At 42.2% G+C, this 19336-nt stretch overlaps 1 protein-coding gene across 1 annotated transcript in view; it reads left to right on the forward strand.

Moving 5' to 3' along the window:
- Positions 1-13441: 13441 nt before the first annotated feature.
- MFSD4A (major facilitator superfamily domain containing 4A) overlaps positions 13442-19336 on the forward strand; it is a 67805-nt gene continuing 61910 nt past the window's right edge. Inside the window, exon 1 of the mRNA XM_069074684.1 lies at positions 13442-13827. Within this exon, the coding sequence (XP_068930785.1) occupies positions 13598-13827 (230 nt within the window). The 5' untranslated portion in view covers positions 13442-13597. The remainder of the gene's footprint in view (positions 13828-19336) is intronic.

Genomic DNA, 19336 nt, shown 5'->3' on the forward strand with positions numbered 1-19336 from the left:
CATCAGGAGCATTCAAATCATCTCAGCAAAAGCAAATCACATCCCTGTTCTACAGGGAGCCCTGCCTTATGTGCTGGGAATTATTTTGTTTTAAAGACACTGCCTTCGAACAGTTTACACTCTGGTAGGTTAAGGACTGAGTTTTATTTGTAGGACAAAAGGAAACCATTGTAGAGTTTCTGCATTCCATCAGATCCAAATCTCCGGAACTTTTCCTGGACAGACCAGACCTCATAGTAGAAGGCTCCATTCTTCTCAAAGGGAAAACTTCATCTCTTTGTTCTCAGTTTCTTCTCATGTAAAATAAGGGGCTAATCCTAAAGTACCTTTTAGGCCTAAATCCTAAATCAGGGCCAGCATCCAGTCAACTGCCAGGGCACTGGGGGAAGCAGAAGCTAGGGTAGTATGCAAAGAGGTGTTGTTCCTGACCTTTCTGGATTATAACTGACTCTTCTCCTTTGCCAATTACTTCCCTGAAATTACTGTCCTGTTCATTCCACCTGGCAATGGCTACCCTCTCTATCCTAGGGCAGGATGGCAAGATGAGCATCCACTGAGCTCACCCGGATATTTGAGGAAGGGAAGTGTGTACACATCCCCACCCGCTGGTATGTTTGCCTTTGTGCTTGGCAAGCTGGATGCCTGAGACATCATGCTGCAGCCCTAGGGACTGGAAGCCCTGATGCTCATCTCATATAGAACTCAGAGTGTAACTCTCAACCTGCTCCTCCAGGGTGAAAAGCAAACAATGTGGGTGCCCCAGTCACCTCTTTGTAATTACATTTTTTGGGAGAAGTAATCAAATCTCAAACACCAATTTAGAATAACCTATACCCCATTCTCCTCCCCCAACAAGGGTCTAGACAGACTGAAGCTGGAGTCCTGAAACTTCCCTCTCCTGCTCTCACTTATCAGCCAGTTCTTCCGGGGGACTGGGCAACAGGGGCAGGATTCGCTCACGAATCAGGACTCAGCAACTCATAATCACTAAGGTGTTCCTGTCCAGGATGCACCAGGACTAGGATTCCATTCCATACCAGATATTCCTAGATACACCTCTTAAGCCTCAGTTTCCTCAAACATAAAACAGAGAAAAATAATGCTTCTACTGTCTAACAATGGTAGGAAGAAAGTACATTGAACCTTAAAGTCTCAGTTGGTGGGAGTCAATATTATCATTAATATGAATATGGCAGTTACAGAGATAGGACAGCACAGAGGATTCTGGCCTCTGAATCAGAAGTGGATTCAGGTCCTGCCTCTAACACATACTGGCTATGGAACTCTGGACATAGTTATTCAACTTCTCAGTGCCCCAAGTCACCCTTAGGATTATAGTCTTAAAGCTATACACTACTAGATCAAACAACAAGCATTTATCAAGTGTACCAGGCACTGCATTAGGCAAGGGGGACACAACATGTATGTGTGTATGTGTGTGTGTGTATAATTACCCATGGCTTATCTTTAAGTAGTCCATACCTATCAATCAATGTAGATTATGTAAAGAAATGCTAGAAACTGTGTGACACATCATAGCAAGCTATAAAAATTTATCACCTAGGGAACACCTAGCAAGATATAACCTTGGGAACTGGAATTACATATCACAAACTCATCACTTTTCAGAAACTAACAAATGAAAAAAAAACATAATACAAGTACAGACCTCAAAATGTCTTTTGGAATTCAACAGTTGTATTGGAATCTGTATATGAAGAGAAAAATCTATTCCCACAATCATCCAGACATAACACTGACCCATAAAACAGTTTAAATTAAGCAATTTGTTTTAATGAGCAATTATTATCTATTCCTCCAACTGCTCGACCAATTGAACAATAAAAAATAAAACCCTCATAATCAATATGCATAGTCCAGCAAAACAAATCCCCATACTGACCATGTCCAAAAATTTATATCTCATTCTGCTTTTTATGTCCATTCCCTCTCTAGCAGAAGGTCCGTAGGGTATTTCTTTCGTTTTTAGTTCTCTGAATCTGTGATTTATCATTACATTGATCAGAATTCTAAAGTCTTTCAGAGTAGTTTTTCTCTACACAAGTTATTATAACTGTATAAATTGTTTTCCTACTTTTGCTCATAACATTCTGCCTTGGTTCATAGAGGTCTTCTCAGTTGCTTCCAAAATTTTCCATTTCATCATTTTTATAACACAATAATATTCCATTATATTCATGTGCCATGATTTGTTTAGCTATTCCCATAGGAGCATACCCTCTTAGTTTCTAGTTTGGTGCTATTATGAGAAGAGTCATAATAAATAGTATTTTACATATCAGTCCCTTTTCTCTTTCTTTCATCTCTTTGAGAGTATAGGTAGGCCTAGTAGTGGTATAAATGCCTCAAAGAGTATGCACAGTTTAGTAATTTCTAGGGCATAGTTCCAAATTGTTTTCTAGAATGGTTGTATCCATTCAGAGCTCCACCAACAGTGCCTAATCTACCTATTTACCTTCAGGTCCTCCCAACATATGCCATTTTTCTTTTTTGTCATCTTTGCCAATCTCACAGGTGTAAGGTAGAACTTCAGAGATGCTTTAATTTGCACTTCTCTAATTATTAGTTATTTAGAGCATTTTATGCAGTTGTTGATAACTTGGATTACTTCCTTTGACAACTATTCATATTTTTTTTCTTTAAGTAGCTTTTTTTTCCACAACTACAAATCAAGAAAATTTTTAGTATTCATTTTTACAAGATTTTGAATTCCATTTTTGCTCCTTCCCTTCCTCCCTTCCCCTTTTCCTCTCCCCTTCCATCTTCTGAAAATGGTAGGCAGTTTGATATAGTTTATACATATGCCATCATGTAAAACATATTTCCATATTCATCACAGTTGTAGAAGAAACAGATCAAAAGTTTAAAAAAAACACAAGAAAGAATAAAGTGAAAAAAATGCTTCGATCTATATTCTGAGTCCATCAGTTCTTTATCTGAATATGGGTAGCATTTTCCCTCATGAGTCCCTTGTACTTGTCTTGTAGCATTGTGTTGCTGAGAAAAGCTGAGTCATTCACAGTTAATTGTCACATAATATTGCTGATACTGTGTACAGTGTTCTGGTTCTGTTCATTTCTCTTCGTATCAGTTCGTACGAGTCCTTCCAGGTTTTCCTTTACTCCGTGTGTGTCTCTCTACTTCAAGTGTGTTTCTTGTAAGCAACATATTGTAGGATACTGGTTTTTGATCCACTCTGCTATCTGCTTCTGTTTTCTGGGAGAGTTCATTACATTCATATTCACCATTATGGTTACTACCTGTGCATTTCCCTCCATCCTATTCTTTCTCCTGTTTGTCCACTCTCCTTTCACCCTTTCCCACATCACCAGTGCGTTGCTTCTGTCTACCACCTATCCTGATCTGCCCTCCCCTCTGTCGTTCCCCCCACACACACACACACTTTGTTTAATCTCCTCCCCTTCTACTTCCCTGTCAGGTAAGATAAATTTCTATATTCATCTGATTGTGTATATTATTCGCTCTTTGAACCAATACTGATGAGAGTAAGGTTAAAGCAATGCCCATCACCACCACCCCCTATCTTCCCCTCTACTATAGTAGGTCTTTCTCGCTTCTTCATGTGAGATAATTTACCCCATTCTAACTCTCCCTTCCTTCTACACCCATTTTACTCCTCTTTCTCACCCCTTATTTTTTTGGCATTCCCTCAAATACACCTTGCACCCATACCTTCTGTCTATGCTTATTCCTTCTACCTGTACTGGTAGTGACAGAATCTTTAAGAGTGACAAGTATCACCTCCCGGTGCAGAGATGTAAACAGTTTAACTCCATGGAGTCCCTTCTGTTTTCTTATCCCTTTGTACCTATTTCTGCTTCTTTTAGGTATTCATATTTTTTGACCATTTATCTATTAGGGAATGGCTCTTAGTCTTCTATATTGAAATCAGTTCGTAATTTATTTATGACCCCTTTATCAGAGAAACTTGTTGCAAAGATGTTTTCCCCAGTTAACTATTTTCCTTCTAATGTTAACATTGGATATTTTGTATAAAAGCTTTTTTCATCCTATATAACCAGAATTGATTATCTTATTTTCTGTGACCCTCCCTTTCTTGTTTAGTCATCAACTCTTCCCCTATCCATAGGCCTGAAAGGTAATTCTTTCCTTGTTCCTCTAAGTTGCTTATAATGTCACTTTTTATATTTAAGTCACATATCCATTTAGAATTAATCTTGTTATATGGTGAGAGATACTGTTCTATACCAAATTTTGGTCAAATTACTTTTTAGTTCTCCAGTTTTTGTCAAATAGTGAGTTCTTACTTCAGTAACTGAAATCCTTGGGTTTGTCAAACACTATGGTACTATACTTGTTTGCTTCTATATGCTGTGTACCTAATCTATTCTATTAATCATCCTCTCTAATCCATAAATATTTGAGAACTTTTTTAAAAAGCAGATGTCATCTTACCAATATTTAAAATCTCCAAGCTACATGGGATGAAAAGTTTTCAAAATATAGAGACCTATCAGAGGAGATCAAAACCATGGAGGAACAGGATAAAGTACATATCATCCTCATCAGACCCTTATTTGCTACTGAGGTCCCACAGATCCTTTCAGTGAACCTAAGATGACAAGCTTATACCCCAATACTTTTGTTCAAATACAAAAAGCACTTATTTTGTCTACCTGTGCAATAGCTCAAAGACAATTAAATATGAATGAATAATAGCAGGATGACAACTTGTCCTTGAATCATTTCTATCTAAACTGCATCAAAAAAGATGAGGAAAATGAGATGGATAATAACGTCAATAACAGCAATGTTAAAGCTATCCTCTCTTTTATGCCATCAGTGACCAGATCTTTTTAACCCCCAATGTCCTTCTCTCCCCTAACATCCACATTCTTGTATATGTGCACACATGCATACATACATAGATACACACAGATGTACATATATACATACATATGTACACACATACACACTGGATTAACAGTAACCTTCAATACTACAATGTATCCCTGATTTCAATATAATTATATATCAATGAATAGGTAGGTTTATACAATTACAATATATATCAATGTAATAATACCCTGCATAGGTACAGGTCAACTTTCCTTGACTTCTTATCCCTGGCAGTCCTTGTTCATGTATCCAATATACTGCAGACATGAGTACCAGGACAGTGCCCAAGCTGTCCATTACCCCTCTGTCTCACTATATGACCAGTTCTCCTCCCTTTCTAATCATATATTACCTGGAGGTATTCCCTAATAATAGCTAGAATTTATATAATTTTTAAGGTATGCAAAGTATATTGCATGTGTTATTTCTTGTGATCCTCACAACTCTGTGATGCAGGTGCTCTTATTATCCTTATTTTAAAGATGAGGAAATGAACTCAGGTCTTCCTAACACTAAGCCCGCTGCTCTATCCACTGTACCACCCAGCCACCTCTACAAAAGCCAAAGGATCACTCCTCCTCTATGCCACATCATGTCCACACCCTCACACTTATAGGGCTTCAAGTTTTACGGAGCAATTTAAAGTTTTACAAAACACAGGATCTCGCTTTATCTTCACAACCCTATGAGGCTGATTTTGCTCATTTTCCAAAGGAGAAAGTAAAAGCCAAGATTTCAGCCCAGATCCTATGATACCTCCTCCCCCCATGCATGCTTCCATTAAGTACTTCTCATTGCTTAATTTTAATAATTAGCATTTATATAGCACTTTAAGGTTTGCAAAGTACTTTATATCCAGTATCCCATTTGATTCTCACAGCAACCCTGGGAAGAAGGTGCTATTACTATCCCCATTTTACAGATGAGGAAACTGAGAAAGATGAAGGCTAAGTGACTTGCCCAAGGTCTTGCAGCTAGTAAGCATCTGAGATCATATTTGAACTCAGGTCTTCTGGACTCCAGGACCAGTATTCTGTCTACCACCTACCAGCTTCTTAACAAAAGAAGAGCTCATAACTGAATATGGCATGACAGTTTATTAAACCCTTTATACCACTGTCTCATTTGGGCCTCACAGTAACCCCAGAAGTGGGTGCAAATACTTTTAATCTTCATTGTAAAAATGAGTAAACTGATCCTCAGAGAAGTTACAATACATGTCAAGAATATAATACAGGGCTTCTGATTCAAAGTGAAGTTCAAATTCCAGCACTATAGCTGGACACTATATATCTGGACAGAAAATAAAGCTAACTATAGCCCATGTGCACTTCCCCTTCCCCACACTCATTCCCCTTCAGGGTATCTGCAGGAAGTAGATTGTCTTATGCTGGCCTCATGTGGTTAACTCTTTTCTTCACTTCTACCTGGGGTCAACTTCAAGAAAGCCAAAGCCCCTTTAGCACCTGTACCACTCCTAAAGACTAGTTCTCAGAAAAGTACCCACCATCAAGATACCCTCTCGGCCCCTAACTCACAAGTTGGAAAATATTGACTGAACTAATTTTTACCAAGGCATTAATGACTGGTCGCTGCTGCATGTATTGAAGATAGGGGGTGGGGAACGTTTGTATCTATTATATTTCTGTTTGTTTGTTTTTGAGGGGGGAAGGCAAGGCAATTGGGGTTGAGTGATGTGCCCAAGGTCACACAGCTAGTAAGTATATCAGATTTGAACTCAGGTCGTCCTGACTCTAAGACCAGTGCTCTATTCACTACAACACCTAGCTGCCCCCAAAATCTATTTTATTTCTTTTGGGTTTTTTTTTGAGATTGAGTCTCCCCATCTCATCAAGTTGGAAGTACAATGGCTCAATCTCAGTACCGATCGAATTCTGACCTGGGTCAGTTGAACCTAAGATAGGCAGCCTGGTGCCTTCCCTCTACTCCTGGGGCCTCCATGTATTGGTACCAGAAAGTTCAGAACATCAAACTGGTTTAGCTCTACCGAAGTTCAGAAGGCACTTAGGAAGACTCATCTTCCTGAGTTCAAATCTGGCCTCAGACACTTACTAGCTGTGTGACCCTGGGCAAGTCTCTTAACCCTGTTCGTCTCAGTTTCCTCATCTGTAAAATGAGCTGGAGAAGGAAATGACAAACCATTTCAGTATCTTTGCCATGAAAACCCCAAATGGGTCACAAGAAGTCAAACACGACTGAAACATAACAACAACTGCAACTCAGAACACCTGATCTCAGGAGATCCACCAACCTCAGCCTATTCGGTAACAGGGATTATAGACCTGTTCTACACCTAAGGGATGTTAACATTGTAGAGGAAGATGCTGACATAATATAAGCTGTCCTTCTATACTCAGTCTTCTAGCTGGAAGCACCTGCTAGAACTTATGTCCTGCTGGCATAACCTTGAATGAACACACATTGAAGAGATTGTAGGCTTGGTTCCAGACCACTGTAATAAAGTAAATATTGCAATAAAGCAAGTCACATGCTTTTTTTGGTTTCCCAGTGCATATAACAATTATGTTTATACTATAATGTAATACATTAAGTATTCAATAGTATCATGTCTAAAAAACCAATGTTCATACCTTAATTTAAAATACTTTATTGCTAAAAAAAAATGTTAATCGTCATCTGAGTCTTCAGTAAATCATAATCTTTTTTTTCTGGTGGAGGGTCTTGCACTCCATGTTGATGACTGCTGACTGCTCAGGGTAGTGGTTGCTGAAGGCTGGAGTGGCTAGGGCAATTTTTTAAAATAAGACAACAAGGGGTGGCCAGGTAGCACAGTGAGTAAGAGCACCGACCCCAGAGTTGGGATGACCTGGGATCGAATCCGGGCTCTGATACTTAGCACCACACCCAGAAATAACTGGCCGTGTAAACTTGAGCAAGTTTAATGCTCAATTGCTTAAAAAAATTTTTTTTAAATAATAAAACAAAATAAGACAACAGTGAAGTTTGCCTCATAGATTGACTCTTCCTTTCACTTGAATACTTAGATGCCATTGTAAGATTATTAATTGGCCTAATTTAATATTGTTGTGTCTCAGGGAATAGGGAGGCTTGAAGAGAGGGAGAGAGACCTTGGAATGACTGCCCAGTGGACTAGTCAGAATACATACATTTATTAAGTTTGCCTGTCTTAGAGAGGCACATTTGTGATACCCCAAAATAATTACAATAGTAACATCAAAGATCACTGATCACAGCTCACTGTAACAGATATAATAATAATGAAAACATTTGAAATAGTGTGAGAAAGACCATAATGTAACAGAGACACATTGTGAACACATGCTATTGGAAAAATGGTGCCAATAGACTTTCTCGACACAGGGTTACCAAACATCTTCAATTTGTTTTTTGCTTTTTAATAGTATTTTATTTTCTTTTAATTACATATAAAGAAAGTTTTCAGCATTCACTTTTGTAAGATTTTGAGTTCCAAACTTTTTTCTTTCTCCTTCCCCTCCCTTCTCCTGTCTCCATGATGACAAGCAAATAAACAAAACCCCAAAATATCTGTGAAGTACAATAAAGTCAAGAACAATAAAGTCAAATTCAATAAAACAAGGTATGCCTGTAGAACCCAAGGTCACCTCCAGGTCATTGGAGGAAGACTGGAAGGGCTAAGTGTCCACACTCATATGTATGTAAAGGAGATTATCTATCTATCTATCTAGACATACACATATAAAATATGCAATATATAGATATAATGCACATGTACACAGACATGGATAGGTATGGATTGCATATGTATGTGTATGTGTATATGCACATGTGTGTATGCATGTATATGTGTCTGTGAGTATATTTTGTCTTTCTTTGTATCTCCAGCCCTTAGTCTGGTACACAGCTTGTTGACTTGACTTGCTCTATGTTTATTCATATAATTTTTTTGATCAACTCAACTATTTGCTTAGTCTAAGTTGCTTCTTATGGTGAAGAACTTCCTCTAGTAACCTAGATCTGTACCTTCTCTACAATTTAAAATCTGAGGGTCTTAAATGCCAAAGCCAGTGTGTAGAAGAAACAGGGAAACAGGTCTTCTTGTCATTGAGGACAGCTACCCTATCTCTTACTAACGTGTATGTATTATGTATAAAGACATATGTATATATAATATGTGTGCATATAAAATATATACCTTGTATCATTTTATATCTAATAGCATAGCAATATATAAGCAGTATAATATATAATATGAGAAGTATCACAGGTAGATATCGAGCCGGGCTTGAAGTCAGGAAGATTTGAGTTCTTGACTCTTACACATACACACACACACACACACACACACACACACACACACTGTGACTCTGGCTACATCATTTAACTTCCACATAACATTCTATAACTATAAACTGAGAAGTTACTGACCTACATTGGCACAGGGAGTTTCCTCACAAGGGAATTCCCTACACCAGTGAATTCACAGGTCTAATACCTATCTGATATGTATAATAGGATGATATGATGGACAGATGTAGTAGGGTAAGAGAGGATAATGATACATGTAAATGGCAGGGCTTAGTCACTCAGCCTTAGTGAAAGATGGAAGGAATAGCTTTAATTTCCAGTCCTCTGACTATCCTACCCAAATACCCCGTGGCCTGAAGCCAAGAACTCTATCCATTCAGTCTTCACTTTCCAACATAACACAAATCCTACCTCCTCTGGGAAGTTTTCCCAGATTGAGGTCATCCATTCCCCAACTCCCAATCTGACTATTTTTTTTTCTTTTAGGAGGGGGGAGGGCAGGGCAATTGGGGTTAAGTGACTTGCCCAAGGTCACATGGCTAGTAAGTGTTAAGCGTCTGAGGCCAAATTTGAACTTAGGTCCTCCTGACCCCCGGGCTCTATTCACTGCACCACCTAACTGCCCCATCCAGTCTGATTTCTAACCACCCCCATCTCCTCCTCCTAGCCACTGTATCTATCTGCCCATGTTTTACTAGACTATTAGCTCCCTGAGAGCAGAGGCTACTTTCATTTTTGTGAGGCTCCAAGAATCTGTTCCATTTAGTTTTGTTCACTCACTCTATGGAAATAATACATGCTGAGAGGCAGAGAGAAGCCTAGTTTCCAGCTTTATCATTGATATGGTAAGCAAACTTAAGTAAATCACTTCACTGTAGATGAGGGGGAGTCTCACTTTCTACCACCCCTATTTGTAAAATGGAGGAGAATCATTTGTACCCCTTGCTAGTCTCCTAGTGATGATTACAGACAGAAATGAATTCTGGAATAGTTATGATAAACTATGACAATATGATGTAGAAATAGCACTAAAGTAAGACCTGGGTTGGAATCCTGGCTTTTCTATTTAGTAACCGTGTGACTCTGGGCAAGTCACAACCTCTCTGGGCCTTAGTTTCCTGCTCTGCAAAATTTGGACCAGGTGGTCTCTAAGACCCCTTCCAGTTCTTGATGCCATGATCCTATTGACCTTGGAAGAAAGAATTTGTAGGAATTAACGTTACCCAAGGTTCTCCTAGAAACCGATAAAATTAATTTACACCATTTCTGCCAAAGCCCAGGAAATTTAATTCAACAAATTTCACATATGTGGGAGGAGTTGGTTACCAGAAGTTCCCCCTTGGTACCCTAATACCATGATGTCTTTCTCTACCATCACCATCTTCAGGTATGCAGAAGAAGTATTGGGGGGAAGGGGAGAAGGGGAGTGAAGGAGTTAGTATTGGGCACCTGACCAGTCAATCAGCCATTAGGCAAGTACTAGCCCATGCTTACAACCATAACCACAGGATCTGTCCTTTCTCCATGTTTCTCATGGGATTAGGCTGGATTTAGGATTTTATGGAAGGAAATAATCAGAGTGGAAAGTCCCCCCCCACACACACACACACACATACACACAGATTAAGCTCAGTCACTTTGCCCAGGGTCACTGAGATTCTAAATGACTTGACCATGGTCACATAATTGTTATGTGTCAGAGACAGGAACTGACCCCAAGGCAAGCCCTGAATCCTACTGCTCACTGCCTTTCATTTTTTTTTCTTTCATTTCTTATGGCATTTCAGTCAACACTCAGTTGACAAATATTTATTCAACACCTGCCCTGTGCTGAGTGCTGCGCTAAACTCTGAGAATACAAAGAAAGGTAAAAGATAGTGCTTAATCTCCAAGAACTCACAGTCTAATGGTGGGAGACAACACGAAAAGATGCACAAAGATATGTACACGAAATAATCAACAGAAGGAAGGCGCTAGTATGAATGGGGATGGGGGAAAACTAATTACAAAAGATGGGATTTTAGATGAGACTGGAAGGAAGGCAGGGACAACCAGTAAAAGTGCCTGGATTCCAGAGATGAAGTTTAAGGAACTGCAAGGGGGTCAGGGTCACTACACCACAGTTGATGTGGTGGGGTGTAAAGTGTAAGAAGATTGGAATAGTAGCAAGGGGGCCAGGTTCTTGAGGGCTTTGGATACCAAACAGAGGATTTTATATTGGATTCTGTGGGCAACTGGGAACCACTGGAGTAGTCTGAATGGGGGGGGGGGTGACAACGGGGAGTGATGAGACCAGTACTTCAGGAAGGTGGATTGGAGAAGATATTTATGTAAAACTGCACGAGGTATCCATATGTGAGCATCCTAGATTTTGTGGTCCAAGGTCAGATATTTCATCAGCCCATCTGGCTCTGTCTGTAGAGACCCGTGTGCAGGCAGATCCTTAACAAGTAATGATAATAATGGTGTTCCAAACGAGCTGCTGTACCCTTGGAGAGGTCCAGAGCGTTGTAGGACCGAGTCAGCACCTTGAGTTAAAAGTCAGGAAACCCTGGGGCTTGGATCCTAGGTCTGCTAATAACTCTGTATGACTCTGGTCTTGTCACTTGACCCCTCTACTCTTCCGTTTCCGAGTCCCGGAAAGGGGAGTGGGGTTGAGCTGACTGACCTCCAATATGCTCCAGGGTTCTAATCTATGCGTCACAAGACCTGGGCTCCAGTCTGCCACTAACTCAAGCGGCCAGGGGCAAATGATTTAACCCCTTACTTAAATGATTCCTCAGTAAATTGAAAAGGCTGTCATTTGCTGGTCTCCCTCACCACGACTACCACGCGAAATCTCTACATAAAAGCAAGCTGCTATTGTTACTCTAATCTGCCCTTAAGTGGGATGTAATTGGCTCCCTCCCCCTCCTAAATAAAAAGAAGCTGAATTTCCATAACCACCCTAGTGAGGTGGGTAGTGAAAGGTATTATTATCCTCCTTTTAAAGATGGAGAAACTGAGGCTTCAGGGGAGTTAAGTGAAGCTTTCAAGGTCATAAAGCTAGTAAATACTAGAACCAAGCAGTTCTAACTACAACTCCAGGGTTTTCTTCTACTCAACGCTACTTATTTATTTATCTAGCTATCCATCTATCTATCTATCTATCTATCTATCTATCTATCTATCTATCTATCTATCTATCTATCTATCTATCTAATCTACCTATCTGTCTGTCTGTCTATCTATCCATCTATCTATGTCTGTCTATTTTTTTTTTACTCAACGCTGTTTAAATCTTACCAAGTGCCCTTCTTTTTGAAAAAGTGGATACTCCCCCCCCCCCCAAGGGTATCATTCTAGTGACTTCGCCCAGCTTTCCACTCTCGAGGAAGGGAAGGGGAAAGGAAGAATGAGCCCCCCAGCACCCTCTTCCAGTCCAGGAGTGTGGGGAAAAGGACCAGGGAATTCAGTCCCCTTTCGGATCCTAGGAAGCTCATGGAGGGGTGGGGAAGAGAAGTCCGTTCTAGTCTTTCTTGACTCTAGAGAGCCAATAGCTAGCGGAGTCCTCGCAACTCCCTGAGCAGCCCCGCGGGACTAGGGAGCGGCCTAAAATGCTTCTGCTTTATTTTAAGGCTGCTTCATTCAAGGCTAAGTAGTTGGAGACTTGGGTCTTCTTGACTCTCCTGCCAGGATGACGAATGCGTAGCCAACCCTCTCCCACCAACTTGGACCTCCGTTTCCTCGGCTGCATTTTGGCATCTAAGGACCCTCTCGATCCCAGAGCTTCATTAAGAGGCACCTAGGTTGAATCGGAATTCAGTTCAACAAACCCTCATTCCGAGCCTCCTTCGCAAAGCGCAGTTGTCAGGCGCAGGGAATACAAAAGCAAAAATGAAACGGCCCGGCCCCTGCCCTAAAGAAGCTTACACTCCGCTAGAGGAATGCGATGGGTCCAAGGGCAAATATAACATTTGGAGAGATACATGGAGGTTTGGACTCTTGTCCGCCCTCTGTCACTAATGAGCTGTGTGACCTTAGGCGACTCACTGCACGCTCTGGGCCTCGGTTTCCCCATCTGTAAAATGGAGTGGGACTGGAGGACATCTAAAATCCTTTCTAGTTCTGACACTGTCAGTCTGTGGCTCCTGGGAGGGAGCGGGGCGGGACTCTTAGCCCGCACCAGGAAGGAGCGGGACAGGATGAGGGGTTAGGGACAGTCCGAGCTGGAGTCCCACACCACCCGGTATTCTACCCCCCACCTCCTCCCCGCCCACGGGCCCCGTAGGGCCCGTGGGCGGGGCGAGCTCCGGCCCCCTGGGCTACCCCGGCTCCTCCCCCCCCCAGGCGCACGGAGCTCTTAGCTGGCAGCCCTGGGAGTCCGGCCGGCCGGGGCAGGCGGGGGAGAGAGGGGAGCAGTGCCATGGGCTGCCACGGCCACATCTCGGGCTTATTCCGGCGTAACCTGCAGCCCACGCTCACCTACTGGAGCGTCTTCTTCAGCTTCGGCCTCTGCATCGGCTTCCTGGGGCCCACGGTGTCCGACCTGCGCTGCCAGACTCACAGCTCGCTGCCCCAGATCTCCTGGGTTTTTTTCTCGCAGCAATTCTGTCTCCTGCTGGGCAGCGCTTTGGGGGGCATCTTCAAGAAGACGTGAGTGGTCGGCCCTCCTCCCTCCATCTCTTCCTCTTCCCCTTCTCTTCTTCCCTGACTCCCCATCTATTTATTCTCTCTCCTCCCCTTCTCAGTTTCTTAAGCTCGGAGGAAAAGAGTCCTGGGTTGGAAATGGGAAGATCTGGGTTCGAATTCTAGCTTTACCAACTGCTACCTGGGGACCTTAAGCAAATCCCTTTGCCTCTCAGATACTTTTTTTTTTTTAAAGCGGGGTTTGGACTAGATTTTCTACGGCCCTTTTCAGTGGCAGCATTCTGTGGTTCTGCTTTCCTCCTCCATCTCCTTCCCTTCTCTGCAACCCCTCGTCATCTCTTCACCCGTGCGTTGGACTGGCTGTAGGTTGCCCCCCGTTTTCTGACGCTTCTGTTGCCCTCCTCTCCAACTGGTCCAATTGTTTCTAGCCTCCATGGCTCTCCCTTCTCTCTCTACTATCCCCAGAAATTTTTTTCCTTTCCAGTTGAAATATTGGCAGTTCCCAAGGTGACTTCAGCATTTTATTTTCTTGATCTCACTAGAGTGTGGTTAAAACCAGTTCTCCCCCCTCCCATCCTCACCTGAGAGGGAGGTGGGGGGGGGGGAGATGGAAATGGTGGTGGTGGTGATGTGGTTTTCAGTTTAGAGAATAGAAGAGGGGGGCGGGAATCTGAATGAGGTCACCATCACTATTCTTCCCCTTCTCTACAGATGGATCTAGATTTTTATAACTACCTACCTGCTGCCAGAGGTGAATTTTAAAGAGACCTGTAAAAGGAGGGGGTTGAACTACCTTCCGGTTGTAACATTCTATAGTTCTGTGTCATGGGAGGTTGGCAAAGGTGAAAGTGTCAGCTGAGGGGCAGGTGGAAGGGAGGTGCCAGCTCGAACCCCTCCCTCCATTCAGCCCCAAGGCATAAAGGTAAGTCTCCTTGAGGGAAAATCAATGCCCATGAGCTCCACTGTGATAAACTGTGGCACCCTCTCTTACCTCTCCCAGGTAGAGATAATTTTTATTTGGGTCTCTCCTCTTGAGAAAACTTGACCTTTGCCTAGGGCGGGATGGGGATGGGGCATCCTAGAAAACAGAAAATCTCCCTTCCCACCTATATACATGGGATGAGCCCTATTAGGCTACTGTTGGTGGTTGGGGGTCAGGGGGAATGACTTTGACCTGTATAGGATCCTAACCACATTATAGTGGGACGAGCCCTTAGAAATCATTCAGGTAACTTCGATGTAAATGGAAGGAATAAAAAAAACCCTTTAATTATAACAATAAAGTTTTGCCCAGAGGAACACATCCTTCCCTTTACAGAGGTGGCAAGCAGGACTGGTGGTGACTGTGTGTATGGAATGATGCCTATACGTTCAGGTTCATCATGTCTTTCTTCACAACAAACCTGTAAAGGCACAGAGATTGAGATCTAAAAGGGACTTTAAGAGATCACCTAATTCTACCCCTTCAGTTTACATATGAGAAAATGGGCCTTTAGAGATAAAATGACTTGTCAGGTTCACACAGGTAGTGTCAGAGGTGGGATTTGAACTCATGTCCCTAGCCTTCCAACTTCATTTATTTTTCTGCCACACTGTGATATTGATTGATTTTTCAGAACTGTTCCCCCAATGACTCTCTGAGTAGGGGAGGCGGGGAAGGGATATATTTGGAAATGAAGGGGATATAAAACCAAAAGTTATCAATAATTTTGTTTAGAAGAAAAATAAATGATCCAGTTCAGCCTCCTAATTTTTTCAGATGAGGGCCCAGAGAGGACATGTGACTTTGATGTGAACCAGCAATGTTTAAAGGTTACTTGTCCAAGGTCACATGAGGACTTCGTGAAAGAGCTGAGCCTAGAACATTGGTCTTCTGCCTCTTACTTAGTCCATGGAGGTAGGGAACAGTTTGTCATGTGGTGGCTCATATGATATTAAGATTCTGTCCTGGAGGCCAGGGTTCTGCTCCCTCTTCTGATATCACTGGGGACAAGGGGATCATCTTTTTTTCTTCTTGTGCTACCCACCTCTGTAGCTTTCCTGCTGAAAAAAGCCTCTGGAACCCACTCAGGAACATCCCTGAATCGTTGGACAGAGTGTCAGAGCTAGATCATCTCCACCCTACTTATTTGACAGGTGAAGAAACTGAGGGCCAGGGTCAGGAAGTGATTCACTCGAGGTCACAGAGGCACTGTGAGGAGAGTCATGGCCGAAACTCAGGCCCTCCAACCTTTCAGTGCTTCCACCTGTCATATGATGACCATCTAGTAGTCATGAAGTCTCTTCTGCACAATGTTTGTTGTTGCTGTTCAGTCGTGTCTGACTCTTCATGACCCTCTTTGGGGTTTTCTGGCAATGATACTGGAGTAGTTTGTCATCTCCTTCTCTAGCTCATTTTACAGATGAGGAAACTGAGACAAACAGGGGTAAGTGACTTGCCCAGGGTCACACAGCTACTATGTGTCTGAGGCCAGATTTGAACCCAGAAAAATAAGTCTTCCTGACTCCAGTCCTGGTACTGTCCCTCTATACAACTGTCCCCTCTCTACAACCTATTACCTTCCAGATGTCATAGGGAATGGGGGTTGATGGATAAGATTCTTCCCTCTTCATACCTCTAGGACACTTAAGACCAAGAAAGGTTGAGTGACTTATCCCATATCACACAGAAAATGTGGGGATGAGTTGGTGCTATTTTATCCAGGTTTCCTTAATCTCAATCCATGATTGAGGTCCCATAGACCATCTAATCCTCTGTCCAGTGGACTGGTCTGTGAAGAAAGCAGTACATTCAGCTCTCTCCCAAAGGAAACAGGGGCAGTACAAGGCATGGGGTGGTTTTCCCCAGAGAGGGAGTGGAGGAACGTGAGAAACCCTGAATTGTCAGAGTAGACATTTTTGTTGTTGAAGAGGAAACAGAGGTGTGCCTTCAGTCTGCTTCACTTTAAGAAAATCCAAAGTTATGAAAGGAAACCTTATTCGGAGTCATAAGAGGGAAAGAGAGAGGACTTTACAAAAGCAGTTCTGCTGGTGCTCTTGAATGTTTTTTGTACTAAGAGAAACTGAAGGCAAGCTTATATGGGCTATATTCAGTTTTGTACTGATAAATGTTTAACATCCAGCTCTGTGGGGGGAAAATGTACCACAACACACTTTTAAGTTTAACTTGAATTCTTAACATTTTTCTCTATCACTTTCCTAAGTCTAAACAAGCAACAGAAAAATAAATCAAGCCTTGATTTGTGGCATTCACCAATTTTTGAGGTACAAATGCTCCTACTGAAAATTTAACAATCAGCCCTCAAGAACCAGCAGAAGCTGGCTCCAGCACACCCCTGACTGTCTACTAGAGAAAATCCAGAAATTAAACAAGAGAATATCTGAAGAGATAATATAAGCCAGTGAAAAATGTGTTTTGATTCACAAAATTTTCATTTACCTAAAACCCTCCTGGAAACTCCATTGCATAAATTGAGGTCTATCTATATTGTCACCCCCAAAAGGTGGTTGATCTGACATCTAACTGGCACAGTGAAGAGAGCACTGCACTTGGAATCAGGAAGATCTGAGTTTAAATCCTGCCTCAGACATGACTAGCTGTGTGATCTCAGACAAGTGACAACCTCTCCAGGCCTGTTTCCTCATCTGTGGTGAGAGGCTGATAATAATAGCACCTGCCCCCCCAAGGTTGCTATGAGGATAAAATGAAAAAAATATTTGTAAAGTTCTTTGTAAACCCTAAGGTGCTATGTAAATGTTAACCACTGCTACTAATTTAAAAAAAAAAAATTGGTCCTGCAATATAAATAGGAACATACAATCTACCTGACAGGACGCACACCTCAGGCAACTTCCACCTCAAAAGCATAACCTTAGGTCAGCCTTCTGGGATCAGCTGATCAGTGGAAAGGAGAACGCTTCAAGGGACCGGCTCACAGATAGGAATCAGGCTTTCAGAGATGAAAGGGACCTTGAGGATGACCTCATCCAATCACCTCATTATGCAAGTGGGGAAACTGAGGCCTAAAGAGGAAAAGGGCACTTTTTTACATATTTAGAGCCAGAGCCAGATCAAGAATCTGGGTGTCTATGTTGTTGTTACAGCAATGGGGAACTTGCTCCTTAAATTTACCCTTCAATTTATGCATATATACGTATGTGTATATATGTGACTACATGCTGTTTATTGTTGTGCAATCATGTCCGACTCTTCATGACCTCATGGACCATCCTGTTCATGGGGTTCTCTTGGTAAAGATACTCGAGTGCTTTGCCATTTCCTTCTCCAGTATATTAAGTCAAACAGAAAGTTTAAGTGACTTGCCCAGGGTCACACAACTAGTAAATGTCCGAGACCAGATTTGGACTCAGGTGTTCCTGATTCCAGGCCCAGCAAGAATCCACTCTATCCACTGAGTTACCTAGCTGCCTCCTGTGTGTGCATATATAATCAGACTGAAGTTGGGGGCAGGGGTAGGTATCAATCAGTAGATATCAGAGGCAGTGTGGTGTAATAGATACGGTACCCATCTTGGAGCCAAAAAGACCTGACTGCAGATCCTCCCTCAGCTACTCAAGGGCTTTATAAAAACGGGCAAGTCACTTGACTTGCAAAAGCCTCAGTCTCCTTATCTGAAAAATGAAAATAATAATACTTGCTATCCTTACCTCAGAGTAGCTGTAAAAGCCAAAAGAGGTCACAAAATTTAACATACCATAGAAATAAATGTCCACTCTTATTTTGCATAGAGCAAGGTACTTACTGAACATGCATGCACACACACACACACACACACTCAGCCAGAGCTCTGACCCATGCTGGAAAGGAAATCATGTGTGGCTTCAGGACTTCCTGCTGGGACACGAGGCCCCCTGGATCCCCAGCAATACTGGAGGGTTTACATTCTGGATCTCTTCCCAGCCTCCCCAAGTCAAAATGTGAAAATGAGCTCTTGCCCTTGGTTACCTGAACAACAAACAGGTCCCCAGCCGAGATGAAGGGACAGAGCTCCCAGGGCCGATCAGATGGAGAGGCCCTCTAGACTGCTGGTGTTCAGTAGCCTTCTCCCTCTCCTTAATCTAAAAAAGAAAAAAAAGGCTTCCCCATTGGATGTCACAGTACATAAAATTTCACTATGAGAGAGTCATTCTTTTGGGTCAGAAAGACTATTAGGTCTTGAAAAGTCTCCCTTTGCAATTCCAGTCTCCCTAGAAAGGGGGATAACAGATAACAAATCTCTGAGAACCAGGTCTCTGGAGGATGAGAGATTAGTGGGAGAAGATAAGCATAGGATTCTGGCTTTAGAGTTGGAAGGTCTTTTCAAGTTCATTTCTTCCAAGTCTCTCATTTTACAGATGAGGAAACTGAGACTCATACTCATAGATCTTCCTAAAGTCACACAAGGTTGTAAGTGTCATAGTTGGAACTTGAAGAAAGTCTTCTGGCTCCAAGCCTAGCATTTTTTCATTGTGCTTCTTTGGGCTGTGTGTGTGTGTGTGTGTGTGTGTGTGTGTG

The sequence above is a fragment of the Petaurus breviceps genome, unplaced genomic scaffold (genome assembly GCF_028583685.1).
Source record: "Petaurus breviceps papuanus isolate PSGF00001 unplaced genomic scaffold, PetGlider_PUasm1.0 90895, whole genome shotgun sequence".
In the NCBI taxonomy this organism is placed as follows: Eukaryota; Metazoa; Chordata; class Mammalia; order Diprotodontia; family Petauridae; genus Petaurus; species Petaurus breviceps.